This window comes from Megascapheus bottae, chromosome 2 (genome assembly GCF_031878675.1).
Source record: "Megascapheus bottae isolate mThoBot1 chromosome 2, mThoBot2.hap1, whole genome shotgun sequence".
Lineage (NCBI taxonomy): Eukaryota > Metazoa > Chordata > Mammalia > Rodentia > Geomyidae > Megascapheus > Megascapheus bottae.
In genome coordinates, this window is record NC_143510.1 from 76,198,389 (window position 1) to 76,220,075 (window position 21,687).

At 38.4% G+C, this 21,687-nt stretch overlaps 1 protein-coding gene across 1 annotated transcript in view; it reads left to right on the plus strand.

Moving 5' to 3' along the window:
- Plekhg7 (pleckstrin homology and RhoGEF domain containing G7) overlaps window positions 1–21,687 on the plus strand; it is a 45,896-nt gene that overhangs the window by 11,044 nt on the left and 13,165 nt on the right. The window contains exons 4-9 of the mRNA XM_090328380.1: window positions 981–1,021; window positions 6,868–6,966; window positions 8,890–9,033; window positions 12,614–12,709; window positions 13,704–13,805; window positions 16,968–17,081. Coding sequence (XP_090184506.1) covers window positions 981–1,021; window positions 6,868–6,966; window positions 8,890–9,033; window positions 12,614–12,709; window positions 13,704–13,805; window positions 16,968–17,081 — 596 coding nt within the window. The remainder of the gene's footprint in view (window positions 1–980; window positions 1,022–6,867; window positions 6,967–8,889; window positions 9,034–12,613; window positions 12,710–13,703; window positions 13,806–16,967; window positions 17,082–21,687) is intronic.

Genomic DNA, 21,687 nt, shown 5'->3' on the forward strand with positions numbered 1-21,687 from the left:
CATATGACGGGTGAGAAGAGATTCCACCTACTCTCCTCCATACTAAGATAGTGATGCGGTCAGAATAGAGAAGAGGCCAATTAAGTGGGCTGATCAGGGCCAGTCCAGGGTGACAGTAGAAAAAAGTTCTCAAGTGAATAAATACACTGGATGCTCCCCCACAAAGTGACTTCCATTGACTGAAGTAGTAAGAACAAACTAAGAAGACCTCCATGCTCTGTGAGCTCACAACATCCCACATAAACCTAAGAAATAATTCCCAGATTTGTTTTGTTTAAGACAGTGTCTCAGTATGCATCCTGATCTGCTTGAACTCACAATCCTCCTGCCACTATTTTCTAGGCGCTGAGATTCTAGCGTGTGCCACCATGCTTAACCCAGCATTTTCTGAATAGCATAAACAATATAAAAATCAAAAGGCTAATTCAACACAATTCCTCAAGACTAGTGGGGATGGTAACTAATAGCAACAAGGAGCTCCAAGGAAATGGAAGGCATGTTGATTTTCCCTATTTGACAGCACCTGGGGATTACTGAGTTGAGGAAGGCTCCAAGTTTCCTGTTTAGGTAGGCTGCTGTCACTGAATATGAGGGGATGCTTTACGAAAGTGTAGTGTAAAAATGAAAACTGGTTCTTTCAGTCCCGAGGTGCTATGTTTCGGTTTTAAATAAATATTCAATGTCTTTATTGCAATTTGTAGATTTCTTTCCAGGTAATGAGGAAAAGAAGGCTAAATAACACCCTGAAGCTGCAGCATAATATCACATTAAAGGAGCAGTGGAACAACAACAACTAGGTTCCCACATGGAGTCACTCACTCATCTGCAAAAACATAAATATGCGTTCTATACATAAGAAAGGAAGACTAAAGTACAGCAGATTCTGCTTGGCTCATTTTCAAAAAGGAGCTTGCAGAAAACACTCAATGAACTGTCAGTAGTTGTGTTAATGTTACATTTTCCTTTATTTCACCCACTAGAATCCAAGAAACCAAGATGGCCTTTCTCCAAGAGAGGACTGGTAAGTGTTATATATTGTCTTTTTTTTTTTTTGCCAGTCCTGGGCTTGAACTCAGGGTCTGAGCACTGTCCTTGGACTTTCTCAAGGGCAGAGCTCTACCACTTGAGCCTCAGCACCACTTCTGGCTTTTTTTTTCTATGTATGTGGTACCGAGGAATCGAACCCGGGTCTTCGTGCATGCTAGGAAGCACTCTACCACTAGGCCAAACTCCCGGCCCCGTATATTGTCTTTTAAAAAAAAAATTAGGCCTCCTGGAGCTAAGAAAGCTAAATAAATGGCTGAAGAGCCTCTTCTGCTATATCTGCATAAAAACACATGGCATATGAAATGTAAATGATATCATCACATCCATACTATTGGATACAGAACATGCCAAATAGTGCCATTTTGTACAGCAAATTAGTACTAATTGCAGCTGTTAATGAGTTCTGTACAAAAAAATCAATGCAATTCTAACATAGAGATGTTTTTTAGCACTAAATTTATAACTTAATATGGCTTAGAAACAGATTGAGCAATAAAGTGATAAGTGCTTAAGTCTATGTCCCAGGTGGTAGCGAGCACCACATATATGGAAGATCATTCAAAAATTAATGAGACATCCCAGAAACACACTCCACAAATACTCATCATCTATTATGGGAAAGTCAGTTGGATCAGTCTAAGTGAGTTTTTTTTAATTCATTCTTGGTTCTGTCAATTATTAAAGAGCAATATTAAAGCCTTTCCCACTGTGGGTACAGGAGGGAGTGTTCATGACCACAACCAGCCTACCTTTCTATTTTATGGAGAAAAGAAAGGGTCTGTTGCTGGGTCTTCTGAAACATTCTGCTTGTGATACCCACATATGACTGTCTTCTGCAGTATCAGAGCTTTATGGAAAGTTCCCATGTATTATTCTGATAAAAGTCTGCTCATATGATCTCTTTAATCAGTTTGTTACCCATTGCTTAGATCTATGATGGTTTCATAGATCTTGAGGTGTTCCTTGAAGTCCAATATTCAATTAAAAGCCCTCTAAAGTTTTTATTTCACATACAGTTCTATGTCCTCCTCAGCTCTATGTCTTTTCCTTGCAGAGATGGAAAGCAATCACTGTAGCATGGTAAGATGGTTTCAGTGGCAAAATCATATATTTTGGCACTCATAAACACTCATTTAATATTGATTGTATTATTTTAGTGGTGTTTTTAATTAGCATCTGGAAAACTAATTTTCTCATAGCCAGGTGCATCATTAATGTTCCCATTTTTAATTAATAGTTTTATATAGAGCAGAGTCTAAATATTATGAGCTGCAAATCATAAATTGTTAACATAGCAATGCTACCAGAATTCCTAGGGCTGTTGCTCAACAGTTATTTAGAGACATACTTTCTCTGTTTTTACGTATAATTAAGAAAGAGTATCATCTTCTGAACATCTCATATAAAGAAGGGGCAGGGCAGGTTACTAGTCATGTGTGAGATCATAGGAAGAGCCTTGTTTTCCCTGGCCTTCCCAAGAAAGGCATCGTTAAGAGTTTCCTACTCAGAGGTGAAGGACTTAGCTAAGGAAGAGATGTCCTACACATAGTCAGAAGCAATCCATTATTTCTCCTTAAAGAAGCAGTTTGTTCCACATGTGTTGGTGAACATGCCAATTACTGGGCATATTTAAGGTTCCAAGCAATGTTCTCATATAAATATGAGGTTTGTATCATGGTAGCAATGTACAGACAGAGAAAGATCAATAATCTGTTACACATAATGGCATTGACTGGAGGCATAGCTCACATGACTGAGTGCTTTCCTAGAAAGTTTAAGATCCTGAGTAAACTCTAGTACAGACCAAAAAAGAGACAGTGTAATGTTTGCATGTAACTTAAATATGCCCCTCTGTGAGCCCTAAATCATCTTTAGATTACTTATATAGCCAAAACTATGTACCTGCCCTATGCAAATAGTTTGTACTCTATTCTTGGAGGATTTCAAGAAAGATGGGTTTGCACATGTTCAGCACAGATGCAATTCTTAAAAATATCTTTGATCTGGGGGCCAGGAGTTTGGCCTAATGGTAGAGTGCTTGCCTAGCATGAACGAAGACCCAGGTTTGATTCCTTGGTACCACATACATAGAAAAAACTGGAAGTGGTGCTGTGGCTCAAGGGGTAGAGCTCTAGCCTTAAGAAAAAATCCAAGGACAATGTTCAGGCCCTGAGTTCAAGCCCCAGGACTTGCAAAAAAAATCTTTGATCTGTGGTTGGGTAGTCACAATTGTGCAACTTATAGACACACAAGTAAATCAGAAAAAATGCATAGGCCGACAATGAAGAAAAATGAACTTGAAGCTCCAGTTTTAAAAGGACATATCTGGTTTGCTCATGAAGTCACTGTCTATCTCCTTACTTCTTCCTCTTAGCCTTATTTATTGAACATCTCCTATCTATATAAATTATAATCTTTATAGAAATCACGCACAGTATTGTACACCTATAAATTATGGTGCACTTTCCCAGCCTATTACAGCATTTTCTTTTTTCACCAATAACTTCCTCCTCCTCCTCCTCCTCCTCCTCCTCCTTGTTCTTCTTCTTCTTCTTCTCCTTCTTCTTCTTCTTGTTCTTGTTCTTCCTCTTCCTCCTCCTCCTCCTCCTCCTCCTCCTCCTCCTCCTCCGCTGCTGCTGCTGCTGCTGCTGCTGCTGCTGCTTCTTTTTCTTCTTGTCATGGGGCTTGAACTCTGGGCCTGGATGCTATCCCTGAGCTTTTCAGTTCAAAACTAGCACTCTGCCACTTTTGAGCCACAGTGTCACTTCCAGTTTTCTGAGGTTAATTGGAGATAAGAGAGAATACCATGAACTTTTGTGCCTGGGCTACTTTTAAACCACGATCCTCAGATCTCAGCCTCCTCAGTAGCTAGGATCATAGGCATAAGCCACCAGTACCCATATTACTGTTATTTATGGTTGGAAAGAAAAGGAGAGAGAGAAGAAAGAAAAAAATAAAATTCTGTACTTGGAAAATGTATCACAACTTATGGGGATTATCATTTATAAAGGTAGAAGTTCCCTCTCTTTCTATAATATATATTTTCTTAGTAACATTGTTTTATATATACACACATATGTAATGTTACCATGTTACCAGGCACTGCTTCTGATTACATATATCATTGTTCATATATCTTATAGTTTATGTACATGAACTTATGTTGTCTCACAGCAACCTAATAAGGTAAATGATACTATTAAACTCAATTGGGTTACTGGGTCTAGAGATTCTGAATACTCTGCCTGAGATTACACAGCTTATTAATTGTAGAAGAGGGATGTTGCTAGCTAGTTCCAACATTGCACTATCCTTCCAACTGTAGTGGGGTGAGAGGAAGAGGATTCCCCACAGTCAGAACTGGATTCTACTCCCTCTTTTCTAACACTGTAACTCTCAAATGTCTTTCCTGTCCTCACTGTCCTCATCTACACAATGCCATCTCTTTCTCAGCCACTCCAAAATGTACAGTCAGTCTTATCCTTCAGTCACTCCAATTCTTCATCACCTATGTCTTCTACCCTACTACTTGCCTGTAAAGTATTAAATTTGAGAACCCAAAGAGTCAATCTTGGCTTCTCACCTTTCTTCATGCACTCTATCCTCCCCAATATCCTGCAGGTACCTGCCAGCAACAGGCACTAGACAGAACTGTGATATATTAATATGACCACTGGGAGACTATCTCCTCCCTTCTCCTGGGAACATCCTCCCAATTTATTTTTAATAAAACACCAAGATATTTTTTAAACAAATAAAATGTTCTTGTGGAAGAACAAGATAAGCAGAGCTCCCACTAAATAGGAGCAGTCTTAAGGGAAGGGCACCTTCCTCAGAATTTTTTGAGCAGGAACTTAGTCAACCCCCATGGTAGCCACATTGAGTGCCCTTTAAAGTATGAAGCTGGCACCTACCCACTTTCCTGCAATTCCAACAGTGCCATTGTCTTAGCTTCTTTCTTTCCTAACTGGCTGGTTTTTATTTTTAATTGCCACAACATACAGTAACTATGGTTTCAGACATCAACAAAAGGCATGTGTCCCAAGTGCTGTGGGAGGTTCCTAAATGGCTCCAAGATTCCTTTGCGACCATAAAGTCTCAAGAGTCAACAAGAGGTTTCACCTTTCAGTGCTGCAGCCAAGCCAGAGAAACCCACCCAGGGACCCTCAGCACTGTTTCAAAGCTGTTACAGGGTCTCTTATCCAACTTACAGGATCCCCTTGCCACAAAATACTCAGACTGGATCTTTTGCTGTTGGCATAATACTGAGTAACTTACCAACAGAATATTCCAGTGAAATGCGGCCACATTGATGTCGGAAAGTCTTCTACTCTCTTATTTGATAGCTTCTTCCTGATTTGGTTGGTAACATGAACTCTTTAAGTGGCAGCGTTCTATGTTGCAACAGAATACTGAATGAACCAAACAATGTTCACGATATATTGTTTACCAAGAATTATAAACAAGATGCCATGGCTTAAGCCTGCAATCCCTATCACTTGGGAGGTTGGAGATCAAGGAATTGCAGTTTCAGGACCTCCCGAGCATAGCTGAGCACGGTGGCATGTGGATCTTATCTCAGCCATATAGTAAACATAAGGGAAAAACAAGGGGAAGCAAGCATAGGAAGATCTCAGCCTAGGATGGCTTGGACATACAGTAAGACCCTGACTCAAAAATAAGGAAGGCAAAGGTGGATGGCGGTATGGATGAAATGGTAAAATGCTTGCCTATCAAGCTCAGGACACTGAATTCACTCCTCAGTATTGTCTAAGAGAACAATGGAAGAAGGAGGAAGAGGAGGAGGGAAGAAACTTAAAACAGATGTGTAGATAAATACAACTTAAAATATTATAAATATTAGAATGTGTTTGATGGTTATCTGAAGGTGAGGACTATGAATGGATTTAATTTTGTTATTATATTTCTTTGTTTCCCAGGTTTTCTACAGTAATTGTATATATTGTGCCTTTGAAGGCATACTTTTCTTTCCATTCCCACAGTTAGAACTATGGGCATGGGCACTGTCCCTGAGCTTTTATGCTCAAGGCTAGTGCTCTAATTTGAGCCATAGCTCCACTTCCAGTGTGTGTGTGTGTGTGTGTGTGTGTGTGTGTGTGTGTGTGTGTGTGTGTGTGGTTAATTGGAGATAAGAGTATCATGGACTTTCCTGCCTGAACCGGCTTTGAACCTCAATCTTCAGATCTCAGTCTCCTGGGTAGCCAGGATTATAGGCATGAACCACCACACCAGCAACCAGCTTTTTGTAATCAGATTTTTTAAAACAAATATTATTAAGAAGAGAGACTATAATACCAAAACAAAGTGAGTAGTTCCATTTTAAGAAACTAGACTTCTCCATGTTCTATTATTCTTTGGTAGAGAATTGTTGGTTGGACAAGCCTACTTAATGCTATGGACTTTATTTAAATGTCTGCTACATGTGGGGTTAAATTTTTACAGCCTTAGTACTTTCTCATGCTGATGTCCACAGTTTGCAAAAATTCAAACTTGGAAGAAAATATGTTACTCCGCAGGGTAGAGCTAGATGTATTTGCTGTATGACCATTATACTTTTTTCCCCTTTAGTGTAATGAAAGGTTTAAACTAGACAATCTCTTGAGCCTTCAGCTCTGATATTCTGTGGCCTTGGCAGGTCAGACTATGACTCAGAAATGGCCTTGAAGCTGTTGCTATTTAAAGTGTTGGTTAGGTGTGTTTTCATGAATATGAGAGAGACAACAGGAGAGACAGAAGCTACTAAAACCATGTCATTAAAGAATTCATGCTTGAAAATCCTATGTTCTTGCCATCGTTAAGCAGAGCAAAGACAAACACAAACACATGTCCAACCTGGAAAGCTGCCTGTCCTCTGTGAGGATTACAGACTTCAAAGACTACGAATTCTACAGTCTTAAGGTTTGTCTTGAATTATTTGCTATGTGGAATATATTTCCCTTTTCTTTTCTTCCTCTATTTTTCTGTCATTATTTTAAGTCATCAGATTATTGCCTTGTTCATAATAACCTAACAGCCAGGTTCAGGGAAGGACCTCAGGCCTGGGGAAAATACTGGACCTAGGAGGAAGTTATTTCTCCTGAAACAGGTAATAGATGACAAGCCACGAAGCCCTGCAGAAATGTTACCACAGTCAATTGCCATATCTATTACAGTGAAACTCTTTTATATAATTAATAGACAGGAAATTTAAAAGTCACAGTTAAAAACATTTCATGGGGCAGGGAGTTTGGCCTAGTAGTAGAGTGCTTACCTAGCATGCACAAATACCCGGGTTTGATTTCTCGGTACCACATACATAGAAAAAAGCCAGAAGTGGTGCTGAGGCTCAAGTGGTAAAGCTCTGGCCTTGAGAAAGTTCAAGGACAGAGTTCAGAGCCCTGAGCTCAAGCCCAGGACTGGCAAAAAAAAAACCCAAAACCATTTCATTTCTGCAATAATGAACCATATTCATAGTCTCATAAGATGACCTAGTGATAGCCCTGCCATTTTGTTTATCACAAGATGTTCTCACAACCACCATGGTGGCTGAAGGAGACCTTCTCAGCACACATCCCTCTCCATTATGAAAGGAGAAATAACTATAGTTATTACTACCATTCACCTCCCTAAGGCTTTCCCTCATTTTAGAAACATATTGCTTATGGGTTTTTTATATAATTTTTAGTGTAATTAATAGAAAGGTTACATTATATTTACCAGATAAAAGGTGCATTACTTCACAAACATTGATACCCTTTCTCATGCTTGGTCCCCATTTCCCTCCCCCCACACCTACCCCTCATCTTGTTTCCCCCCCTTCCCTACCCTATTTCAAATAACCAGATAAACATATATATAATATGTCAGATAATAAGGTGAAATTCTGTAACAATATGAGAAAAATCAAGGGACAGCAAAAGAGCTGAGAGATAACATAGTACATTAAGGACAACAATCATTCATTATATGGCTTTTGTTTCAATATCCTGGAGGTCCTTTCATTTAGCATCATACTATATGGCCTTATGTTATCTAGGTTTTGCTCTATTGTAAATCTCTGCTAAGAAAGCCCAAGGTTTCTACCTATTATGACAAATGAGGGAAACCATTGAGCCTATGTTCCTTTGAGTCTGACTTACTTCACTTAATAGGATTTTTTTCTTTCTAAGTCTTTTCATTTCTTTACAAGTGGGGCAATGTTGTTCTTTCTGACGGTAGTATAGAATTCTTGTGAGTGCTTTTGAATAAGACACTTTTTCAGTCTCTTAGAGTTCTGAAACTGTTATAGTCATGATCTACAAGCTTTTGCCAGTGGAACTTGGAATCAAGACTACCCAGTTCTAGATTTGAGTTCTTTGGAGCTTAAAACAAGCTGGAAATGAAAGTCTCAAGTATACTTCAAAACAATATCAATTTGAATTTACTTTTTTAATTTTTTTGCCAAATCTGGGCTTAATCTCAGGGCCTGAGCACTGTCCTTGGAATTTTTCAAGGCTAGAGTTTTACCACTTGAGCCTCTGCACCACTTCTGGCTTTTTTTCTATATATGTGGTACCAAGGAATCAAACCCCGGTCTTTGTGCATGCTAGGCAAGCACTGGGCCAAACTCCCGGCCACGAATTTATTTTTGTGCTAAATTCACATACTTTGTATTGAGAGGAACTGGTGTCCCTGAGCCTCAAGGAGAAGCTGTGGTTTGGGTAGTTGGAAGAGCCACTATCAATGGGGACACAGTACCTGCGTAAGGATTCCTTGCTGAAATGTGGATTGAAGGCAACAGAGGACAGGTCCACTCAATGATGTAGCAACTGTTTTGCTCTCTCATTTTCTCCCTATGTATAGGATAAGGCCTGGAGTGAAGTCATGGAAACACATCAAAAAATCTCTGACAATCAATTAGACTTGACAAAGCAGCAAGAGGCTGTATGGGAACTTTTCACGAGTGAATGCACTTATTTCTTGGACCATTTGCTAGTTCTTAAGATGGTAATGCTGGCTTCAATTTCTATATTATCTGGGAAATATTAATTTGGTTCTTTAGGAAATTTCTTTCTTTTCAGCAGGTCTTGAAGAAAATTTCATTTATTGCTTATTTGTAGTTAACTATTAATCGTTATCCTTCAACTCTTTTCTTAAACATAGCCTTTTAGGATCTGATGAGATCTTCTCTCCTAGTATACTGTCCTAGCTTGCTAATGGTCATGGACATCTCTTTTGCCCCCTTCTCACCAGCATTCACAGTCCTAGGTGAGACAGTTTTCTGTCACCCTCAAGGCAGCCTGGCCCAGCTTGAGAGGATATCCTCTTCTGGAGTTTTTGCTCCCTCAGAAACAATGCCAGGTCAAAGTGTTATATCAGCTGCAAGGTCACAGGTGCAGATTTCTGGGGCTATATCCACATAAAACACAACACAGTCAGACCATGTGGTGTATTCATGATTTCCTTTATGATGGTTGTACAGTGGTACAACCCTATTCTAGGGAAGATCCAAGGATACAGTTCCTTATAGAAGAATCACAGAGGAAATAAGGGAATGGAAACCACAGAGAAGAATGGTCTATGTGTTCCCCAATAATGTCTCTGCCCATAGCATTTTTGAATTCTTGTCTTCATATCTAGAAAGCACTGCTTTGAGAAAACTGAGTTCAATCAGTGAATCTCTGACTTCAATGTGACTATTCTACTTTTAAACCAGGCTTTTATAAATAGGAGGTTTTATTGCCACTCCTGAGGCTTGAATTCAGAGTCTGGGTACTGTCCTTGATCTTGCTCAAGGCTAGCATTCTACCACATAAGCCACAGTACCAGTTATGGCTTTTCTGTGAATGTGGTACCAAGGAATTGAACCCAGGGCATCATGCATGCTAGGTGAGCACTCTACCCTTGGTCACACTCCTGGCCCCTATAAACATATTTTGTAAAGGTATATATCTTAAGTTTGTTTTGTGTTGCTGTAATTTGTAAAGAAAAGATTTGGGCCAGAGGTTTGGCCCAAACTCCTGAGTTTGTGGCCAAGTATGTGGCTCTCAGTACCACATGCATAGAAAAAAGCTAGAAGTGGTGCTGAGCTCAAGTGGTGGAGCTCTAGCCTTGAGAAAGTCCACGGACAGTGCTCAGGCTCTGAGTTCAAGCCCAGGACTGGAAAAAAAAAAAAGAAGATTTATTTGACTTATGGTTCTGGAGGCTAGCGTGGCAGGGTTGTATCTGGTGAATGCTTTTTTGCATTATCATAATGTGGCAGAAAGTATCATATGATGAGAGAAATCACAAAGAGTACAAAATAAATTACTCTCACATTCCTAAAAAGCCCACTTTTAAGGTAATAAAGTTGCTCAAATATAACTAATTCTAACTCATTCACAAGTGTAGAGCTTGTATGGTCTAATCAGCTTTTGCCAACACTGAAGCACTGTGGATTGTTTCCAAACCATGGATTGAGGAGAAAATAAATCACAGAAATTCAAACAGTAACTATTTTAAGCTTGCAGACCAGATGGTCTTCACTGCAGTATAAAAACAGGTACACATAATATTTAGAGGGATGTACATGACTATGCACAGTAAGACAGGTGGCAGCAATGAGTTATATATAGCCTATAGACTGTAGTATGACAATCTCTGAACTAGGTTCTAAAGAGCATGGCAAAGTCATCTCCGACTATCTTATTCAGTTATTGTGCGTTCAAACTCATTTTGTTTGAACTCTATTAAGTACTATGCAAATTTAAATATTTTTCATAAAATTTATGGTCAGTTATCAAACTGAGTACCTTATTTAGCAAAAATTTAAACCACAAAGACATTCTGCTGAAGCTGAAATTTAGAGTATGTATCTCAGGATGCTTAGGAAAACAAGTAACAGAAAAGTAGCTTAGAAGACCAAGTAGCATTGAGCCTATGTTCCTTTGAGTCTGGCTTACTTCACTTAATACGATTTTTTCTGAGTCTTTCCATTTCCTTAGAAATGGAGCGATGAAGTTCTTTCTGACAGCAGCATAGAATTCCATTGTGTATAAATACCTCATTTTGTTGATCCACTCATCAACTGACGGGCATCTGGGTTGGTTCCATATCTTTGCTATGGTAAATAGTGCTGCAATGAACATCATTGTGCTAGTGGATTTAGTATGTCCTTGCTTCTGGACGACTGGGTAAATGCCAAGTAGTGGAATTGCTGGGTCATAGGGGAGTTCTATGTTTAGTCTTTTGAGGAACCACCATACTGCTTTCCATAGTGATTGAACGAGTTTGCACTTCCACCAACAGTGTAGTAGTGATCCCTCCTGGCCGCATCATAGATTCAATGGTTTCCCTCACTTGTCATAATCAGTAGAAATCTTGGGCTCTCCTAGCAGAGATTTACAATAGAACAAACCTAGATACATAAGGCCATATAGTATGACGCTAAATGAAAGGACCTCCAGGATATAGAAACAAAAGCCATATAATGAGTGATTGTTGCCCTTAATGTACTATGTTATCTCTCATCTCTTTTGCTGTCCCTTGGTTATATCATATTGTTACGGTATACAGTATACATATGCTTATTTGGTTATTTGAAATAGGATAGGGAAGGGGGAAACAAGATGAGGGGTGGTTGTGGAAGGAGGGAAATGGGGACCAAGACATGAGAAAGGGTATCAATGTTTGTGAAGCAATGCACCTTCCATCTGGTGAATATAATGTAACCCTTCTATTAATTACAATAAAAAATATATGGGGAAAAAAGAAGACCAAGTAACAGAAAAGTAGCTTAACAAGTGCAGAATGCTAATGACCATGTGATGGTAAAGCCACAGGGAAGAGAAGATTTTCAATCAAGGGGCTCAAAACCAAGGACAAAATTTATTTTCTTAGCCAGGCATGATGGCTCATACCTGTAATCCTGGCTACTCAGGAGGTTCAGATCTGAGGATCATGGTTCAAAGCCAGCTCGGGCACTAAAAAAACATGAGACTCTTATCTACAATTAAGCACTAGAAAATGGGAAGTGGGGCCGTGATTCAAGGGGTAGGGTGGTTACCTTGAGCCAAAGAGCTCAGGGACAGCGCCCAGGCCCAGAGTTCAAGCCCCATGACTGACCAAAAAAGAAAAGAAAAGAAATAATAACTCAAGATTTTCTTAATGTTCTCATTAATACTTAACACATTTATCCGAATTGACTCATATTACTACTTACTAGTCATTCTCTATTTTTAACTCCTTGAAAGTTATGGACATTTGGGCTTTTATAAAGGAAGGAATAAATGAGAACATATCATGAGGAGTGAATTAAGTGTTGTCAGCAAGAAGGGAACCTTTGAGATTTCTTTAGCAATATAAAGTACAGAAAGCCATTTAGACAGATTCTATTTAACAGAAATATGTACGGACTCATTTCAGGAAGAACTTTATATGGAAGGGCACATCTCCAATACATTCTATGAAACTTAAAGGCTATGATTTGTATTAAAATCTCAAACCTTGGGAATACTTGTTTCTACATTCTATAGTAATACCAAGGAGTCTAGGTATGATGTTCTTCAAAATTTAAAAATAGAAAATAATGTGCACTTATGTTTTAAAGATCTTTATGAGCACACTAAAATATCTGCAAATTCATGACTATCTCCTGGATGTGGATTTGTGGAGGCTGTTTGCAAACCTGGAGGAGTTAACTCAGGTAAGCCAAAGTAGAATCATATATTAAAATTCACCAGACAAACATGAATATTTGTGCTCAGTGCTTATCTATGACTTGTATTCAATATAAGAATATGCAATGTAACTTATTTTATATTCCATTTCCAAATCTGGTCAGGAGTGAAGTTATATAAAAAGGATTTCTAACACATTGTCTTTTTGCCAACAGTTTATGGATATCAGTTAATCTTCATTTTTTTCATTTTCCATAACTGATTAAGAAAGTAGACATAATCCTAAAATCTACACCCATCATTTTCATAAACTGCTGATTTCAAGTGAATATCCTTTTCTCATGCATAATAATACCATCTTTCTTCCCACAGGAAGGAAAGAAAGGCAGCAATAAAAATGTATTTGTCTGAGATGGGGATGCAGTTTGCAGTTTGTTAGTAAGCCTTACCTAACATGAGCAAATTCCTGGGCTGGATCCTCAACAACCTATATAATGGTTCATCAGTCCTGGGGACTGAACTCAGGGCCTGAGCACTATCCTTGGGCTTTCTCAAGGCCAGAGCTCTGCCATTTGAGCTACAGCACCATATCTGGCTTTTTTATGTAGGTGGTACTGAGGAATCGAAACCTGGTCTTCATGCACGCTAGACAAGCACTCTACCACTGGGCCAAACTCCCCGGCCCATGTTTAATCATTTTTAAAACGTACATCATACATATATATTGAAGAGATGAAGAAATAAATCTTTGAATTTTGCTAAGACAAATTTAAAATAGAAAACATCTGAAAGAATGATATTTAAGATTCATCATACTTTTATTTCTAATTTTTTGTGATATTTTGAGACAAAGTATTATTGTCTAAAACAGTCTAGCCTTGAACTCTGGATCCTCTTGCTTTAGCCTTCCAATTATTTAGACTACAGTCATGTACCACCATAACCAGCTTCATCATGTTTTAATTCCTTACCCTAAAGGTATACCTACTCTTGTTTTGCTTTATTTCTCTCTGACCCCAGACAAGCTTTGGATTTGTGAACAGTCTTATGAGCATCATCAAGGATTATGTAGACACTTCTGAGACTTCGCGATTGATGGATTTCATTCCTGTGCTCACAAAGGTAAAACACTTCTGGAAGATCTCAGCTTCATGAAATGAACTCAGCAATCTCCCAGGACAGTTGTTTATAGCTTCTTAATTTCTTTGTTGATCCTGGAAACATTCTGCCATCCCATTCCCAGAAAAGAGCCCTCTCTTTCTTTGCTAATAAATGGTTTCAAAAATGACATGCAAATTCCGTTTACCTATTGGCATGTCTCCTGTGGATTTTATTAATGCAAAAATCTGCATGCACAGAAAAGCCACTTTCAAATCTATGTTGAAAGTAATATCCAGCCGGGAGTTTGGCCTAGTGGTAGAGTGCTTGCCTAGCATGCACGAAGACCCAGGTTCGATTCCTTGGTACCACATACTTAGAAAAAGCCGGAAGTGGTGCTGAGGCTCAAGTGGTAGAGCTCTAGCCTTGAGAAAAATCCAAGGACAGTGTTCAGGCCCTGAGCTTAAGCCCAGGACTGGCAAAAAAAAAAAAAGAAAGAAAGTAATATCCGTGGCAAAAGTTCAGTATTCATTACACTGTTCAATTGTTCTAACAAAAATGCCCATCTTTCAGAAAAAAATAAGCAAACTCTTAGATCCATCACCACTCTTGATAATATCTCTGTATGTATCGTGAGGAGAAATTAGGAAAAATCTATAATCATAGTCCTGGCTTGATTAAAGTTACTTAGTTCCTGTGTAAGTAATTGGATTTCCTACTCATTAGTACTTTGATCTTTAATCCAATCCCTTGTCAAGTCTTACTCAGCAAGATTTTAATTCTTATTCTCCATTAAAAATACAAAATGAGATTTATTGAAAATTTATTGAGTTTAATGTGTGAGGTGACATCCTGCACACAACACACAACCTTATACAGGCCCTTACCCTTAATCACCATTTTAGTGGGGGAGAAAGTCATCTAATAATGAAACTGATGATTATGTGCTGAAAAGAAGAATGTAGATATTTTAAGCTACCAACCAAGATAATCTTCTAAGCTGGGGTGGGAGTTTGAATCATTACTGTATATGGATACAATTCATGGAATGGAATGGAATGGAATAGAATATGGTTCATGGAAAAATGGTGCTAAACATTAAGAGTTTTGCTACACCAATAAGATTTCAATGTAAAAAGCTTAGAAAACATGAGAAAATATATAATGTTGGGAAATTAACTGAAATATCGCTCCATGTCCCAATTTTGTTTTTAAGTTACATTTTTTTTGTAGTCTGGCAAAATACAAACTTTCTACCAAAACAGATGGTCTTCTAAAGAATGGGATATTAGTAGATTCTTTACTAAGGGTCTAGAATGTAACCTGCATATGAATCCTCTGTACTACATAACAGCTTTGCAAAGAGGGTTTATGATGTTTTTCAACATGTTAAAGGTTCTATACCAGTCAGGTCAGATTCAATTGTGCCATAGTAACAAATAACCTTCAGATCTCTGCAGCTGGTTTGTATTTTGCTTAGGCTCAGTTTCCATCTGTCTCTGTTCCAACTTTGGGACCCATGATAGAACAGCCACCACAGGAAACATCACAAGCTGCTATAGTAAAAACTAGCATTTGTTGCCTGATGCTGGCTAGTTATCTTTCTGATGAAAGCACACGTAGCATGTGATCAGATTTCATTAGCCAGAGCAAGTCATTATGGCCACGCTTACCTTCAGAGGAACATGTACATTGTTCTCCTCCTAAGGAAGGGTAAGTAGATGAAAAGTAAATATTCTGTTACAGCTTCTCACAAGAAACTCACCAATGGCAAGAATAGGATACCTTGGAGTTAAACATCAACCATCTGAGGGAGTCACTCAGAAGAAAACTGAGGCTTGGAGGTCACATAATTTGGCTAGGTAGATAAGTATTGAAAGTGGATTTCTAACCCTAATCACTAATAACTCATAATATTGGCCTCTTCCTCCTTGTGTGGGAGGAGGCACACAGTACCTGAGAAGATGCTCCCTCCACCTCCAAGTCGTCCGCTCAGCTCAGCCAGCAACACACATCCTCCAAAACAAATCCTTCCCAAATGCTTTCAAATTACTTCTGTCTATACCTGACATTACTTTCCATTCATATGTCATCCTCTACAGTCTGTGAAAATTATATTTTTTCTAAATTTTTGTTGTGTGGCTTTATTGCTGTCACTTTGTGTGTGTGTGTATGTGTGTGTGTTTCAGAGAGAGAGAAAGATAGAGTGTTTTGTTTGTACTCAGTCTTCTTTCTCTACTCACTGTATTACTACCCTGCTCTGGCAGTTCCAAAGTTTCCTGCAAGTATCTTCCTTCTCTGCTCCACTGCATTGTGATAATATTGGAAATTCCTTAATAGGACTCATGGATTGTTCTACTAATCAATAAACAGCCACATAGTCTTAACAATAGATGTTCCATAACAGACATTATGAAATCCTTTAAAAAGTATTGCTTATAATGACTCAAAAATATTGAAGAGAGAATTACCATAGTTTCCAAAAAGATATTTAACTGAAACAGTGACATATCATGTGATATGCTCAGTTTACCTATACATATACGTGTGTGTGTGTGTGTGTGTGTGTGTGTATACATATAACATGAATATTTATAGTAGGGTTTTTTTGCCAATCCTGGGGCTTGAACTCAGGCCTGAATACTGTCCTTGAGATTTGTCAAGGCTAGCACTCTACCACTTGAGCCACAGCACCACTTCTAGCTTTTTCTATGTATGTGGTACCAAGGAATCGAGTATGTGAGTTCGTACATACTAGGCAAGCATTCTACCACCAGGCCAAGCTCCCGGCCCCCTAAAAATCTTTTTGAGAAATATTTGATAGAAAGTTAAACACTGTTGTTATAATCACAGCCAACACAAGCTTAAAATCAACTAGCATAAACAATGAAATAAAAGGCAATTACTTAGTACACCAGTCATATCTCATGATCCTCAACAAAGCATAAAATGAAGAGAAAATGATTAATTAAATCATGATCCTTTAAACAGAATTTTCCTTTAGGGTAGAGGATAGGAGACTATTTACTGGGAGGTTAATTTTATTCTAGGAACAGTGTACTTTTTTGAAGAATGCATGCTGCTGGGCTTACTTACCTGTTAATTTATACCTACATAGCCATCGCTCCCTCAAGATCATGGTGGATCTCAGGTGAGCTTCTGCTGATTCTCTTCCTCTTCTTGCAGTATTTCCGAGGAAGCCTCTGCCAGAGCCACCAGACCTACTGCTTGAATTACTCTGCTGCTGTGTTTTATCTTGAGAGCCTGAAGCAGAAAGATGACTTCAACATTTATCTAAAAGTACAGTACAAGTTTATTGTCTCTTATGTTTTTCTGGCACTCATTGGATGTATAATAGATGCTAAGAATTATTATAACTAGATCAAAGGGAAAGAAAAAATATGCTATGTAATATATTTAACTCTAATTCGACCTTCATCATAAATGCATCTTCCTCTGCACACTAAGTAATTTCAAATGGTGTATATTTGGAAACATGGTATCTAATATCCTTCTTGAAATTTTGGCTTGTGCTTCAGAATGTTTTTTTGTGCACTGGTTTGCTTGTGGTAGAAACTGGTCAGTTGTGGGGTTGGGGATTTAGTTCAGTGGAAGAGCACTAGCATAGCCAGTACAGGGCCAGGAGTTGGGTTCTCTCCTCTGCAAAACAGAACAAAAAGAAACTAGTCAGTTATTAGGAGGAAAGTAGAATTAAATTATAGATTTCGTAGGATTTTTGTCCCAGTAAAGTCCTATTGCATAAGAATTCATTGTATTCTGTACAAACAGCAACTTCCTACTTTAGCTCATAGACCCCGATGTAAGTGTTGATCTTAGAACTGTGCAGTGTGGAAGCCCTGGGGCTGAGAAGCATTAGAACAAGTGATTTCTGCTGAAGTCTTTGGTATTTGCTAATAAACTGCAAACTAATTTTCTCTTGTCTCCTCCAATTTCTTTGTCTCCTCTGACATTTCTTTAGTGTGAACTACCTCTTTTCAGTAATATGCCAGTATTTTATATGAACCAGGGAAAGTAGTCCAACCCTTTCCAGAAAAACTAGCTTTGCCCTACAGCTGCGGGAAACACCTGCCAGAACATGTCCTCAAAGGCCTTCTTGGAAGGAAAGGTTTCCTGGGTTCAGCTGTGAGTTCCTAATGATTCAGCTGTGAGTCCATGGGTCTTCGCCATGGCCTACATGTGACAGGAAGCCTAGGTTTAGCAGGGCTTAGAAAAGTGATCTTAAGAAATAGGCTTTTCTAACACAACCTCTCTCACTACAGTGTATATTTTTTGCTAAACCATTCCAATATAGCTTGGAGTTAATGCATTTTATTGTGTACCAATTTATAGTATTTTATTCATATCATTTATTTATAACAATTTATTTCACAATTAAGTAGACTATCTCACAGCAATTAACTAGACAAAGTCATATGCATGATAGAGCTTGAAATACTTTACTCTTTTTTTTTTTTAGGTTTCCTTTGCCAGTCCTTGAATTTATGGCCTGGGAATTGTTCTTTTTTTTAATTTTTATTGTAATTAATAAAAGGGTTACATGATATTTGCCAGATAGAAGGTGCATTAAAATTCACATACATTGATACCCTTTCACATGTCTTGGTACCCATTACCCTCCCCCCCAACCCCCCCCATCTTGGTTTTTTCCCCCCTTCCCTATCAAATTTCAAATAACCGAATACAAATAAATTCAATATATCAAGATAACAAAGTGAGATACTGTAACAATATGAGATACCCAAGGGACAGCAAAGGAGATGAGAGACAACATAGTACATTAAGGACAACAATCATTCGTTATATGGCTTTTGTTTCAACACATTCTTTAAATGACCAAATATATTTTTTCAAAGTAAGGAGTTAACTTTTCTATTACTTATCAATCAAATTTCAATTTACGAGGATATCACAAAATGTTACCTGAAAATTCTTGAGTATATACTAGACATTAAAGAATTAGAATTCAGAGACTTCTGAAAAATCTGAAATGTAATAGGTAGGCTATAGAACTAGGGCATATAAAACACTGTTGTAAAAATTAATTTTGTTATGTTAATATTATTGTTGTTGTTGTTGGGAATTAAACCCAGAGTCTGGTTATGCTAAGCAAGCATTCCTTCACTGTACCAGATAACAAGGTCTTAGGTTTTCATTAAAACTTTGATATTTTACTGTATTTAAAGAGTGAAGTGGAGGTTTAATAAAGGGATTAAATGGAGTATATAAAAAAAAAGAAAGAGGCTTTTACCCACAGAGTGGGAGAAGATCTTCATTAGCCATACAACAAAGGCCTCATATCTAAAATATATCTACAGCTAAAAAAATTGAATCTCTCCAAAACAAGTCTTCAAAGAGACAACCATCCCATTAAAAGACTTAAACAGAGACTTCTCTGTTTAAAAAAATAAGAATGGCCTATAGACACATGAAGAAATGTTCGACATCCCTGGCCATAAAAGAAATGCAAATCAAAACACTGAGATTCCACCTCACTCCAGTTAAGAATGGCCATGATCAAGAAATCTAATAACAGATGCTGTCAGGGATGTAGCCAGGAGGGATTGCTACTACACTATTGGTGGGAGTGTAAACTTATTCAACCACTATTAAAAACAGTGTGGCAGTTCCTCATAAGACTAAACATAGAGCTCCCCTATGACCCAGCAATTCCACTCCTTGGCATTTACCTAAAAGTCCAGAAACAAGGACATACTAAAGCCACTAGCATGATGTTCATTGCAGCACTATTTACCTTAGTAAATATATGGAACCAACCCAGATACCCCTCAGTAGATGATTGGATCAAGAAAATGTGGTACTTATACACAATGAAATTCTATGCTGCCATCAGAAAGAATGACATCACCCTATTTGTAAGGAAATGGAAAGGCTTGGAAAAAAATTATTTTAAGTAAAGTAAGCCAGACCCAAAGGAACATAGGCTCAATGGTTTCCCTCATTTGTAATAATTAGTACATATCTAGGACTTTCCTAGCAGAGGATTACAATAGCTTAAAACCTAGGTCACATAGGATGAGACTAAATGAAAGGATCTCTAGGATATGGAAACAAGAGCTTTATCTTGTGTGATTGTTGTTCTTAATGTACTGTTATTTCTCTTCTCTTTTGTTGCCCTTTGGTCAATCTCATATTGTGACAGTAGCTGACTTTGTTACCTGGTATATTGAATATCTGGTATATTTCTATTTGAATAGGAAAGAGAAGGGGTGAAAATGATTGGGAGGGGGCTGGAGGAAGGAAATAGGGACAAAAACATGAAAAGGGGTATCGTTGTGTGAGAAATAATGCACCTACTATCTGGCAAATGTAACTGTAACCCCTCTATACAGTACCCCAACAAACTAAAGAAAAAAAAAAGGGCCGGGAGTTTGGCCTAGTGGTAGAGTGCTTGCCTAGCATGCACCAAGACCTGGGTTCCATTTCTCGGCACCACATACATAGAAAAAAGCTGGAAGTGGTGCTGTGGCTCAAGGGTAGAACTCTAGCCTTGAGAAAAGTTCAAGGACAGTGCTCAGGCCCTGAGTTCAAGCCCCACAACAGGAAAAAATAAAATAAAATAAATTTTAAAAAAAAGAGGAAGAAAGAGGCTTTTAGCCGGGCTAGGTGGCTCACACCTGTAATCCTTGGTACTCAGAAGGTTGTGATGTGAGGATTAAGGTCCAAAGCCAGCCAGGGCACAAAAGGACCTGAGACTCCTATTTCTAGTTAACCTCTAGAAAACTGGAAGTGGGGCTTGGTTCAAGGGTAGGACAGAAGCCTTGAGCTGAAGAGGTCAGGGACAGCACCCAGGCCAAGTTCAAGCTACGTGACCCACAAAAAAAGAGAGGGGGGGAGAGAGAGATAGATATGGGACAATCATTCTGTAAATGTTTTCTCTGAAAGCTAAGGGAGTAGATTCTTAGTCAAGCCCGTATTTCTCTGCCTTTTTCACTGTGGAAAAGATCAGACAAATTCCAGCCACCATCTTCAAATTGTGATATAGAAGAGTTGTTTAACTTAATATATGAAATAAGTATAGCATCCAAGGGTATTTAAGGAAGGGGAATAAAGGTGCAATGTTGTTATGGTAACATGAAACATATATAATGTGGAATGCTTTACCAGGCACTGCCTTGAACATCTCTTGAAGATGATTTAATCAAATTTACAAGTTTGATTACGTTGTTCCTAAGCATTCCCGAGGCTCAGAGAGGTTATACATTTGCTATGTCAAAGGTAGCTAAAGTGGCAAAGAAAGCACATTAAGGTCCTTAGATGCTTAATGTTATCTAAACATGATGTATATATGTATTAAAAAAATCACATGGGCTAGATCCAGTGGCTCATGCCTGTAATTCTAGCTACTCAGGAGGTTTAAATCTGAGAATTGTGGTTCAAGGGATAGGGTGAGCCTTGAGCTAAAGAACTCAGGGACAATGCCTAGGCCCAGAGTTCAAGTCCCACTACCAACAATAACAAAAAAATCACACAGTACCCTGTAAATGTGTTTTTGCACATCAACTAAAAATATTCCATTTAAAAATTTTAAATCCAGTGTTCTTTATAGTAGCACTGTTTTCCTTTCCTACAGCTTGTCTGTCATTGGCAAGGATCAGTTAACTTTATGTTTTGAAATTTTACTATCCAGTGGTATACAAGGAAATGGGTAAAGGATACAATGTTCTTATAACAACAATTGGTGCATTTAAAATGTATAATGTTGTCAGATGCCAGTGGCTCACACCTGTAATCCCAGCTACTCAAGAGTCTGAGATCTGAGGATCACAGTTTCAAACCAGCCTGCGTAGGAAAGTCTGTGAGACTTTCCAATTAATCACAGAAAAGGCAGAAGTAGAGCTGCAGCTCAAGTAGTGCCCAGGCCCTG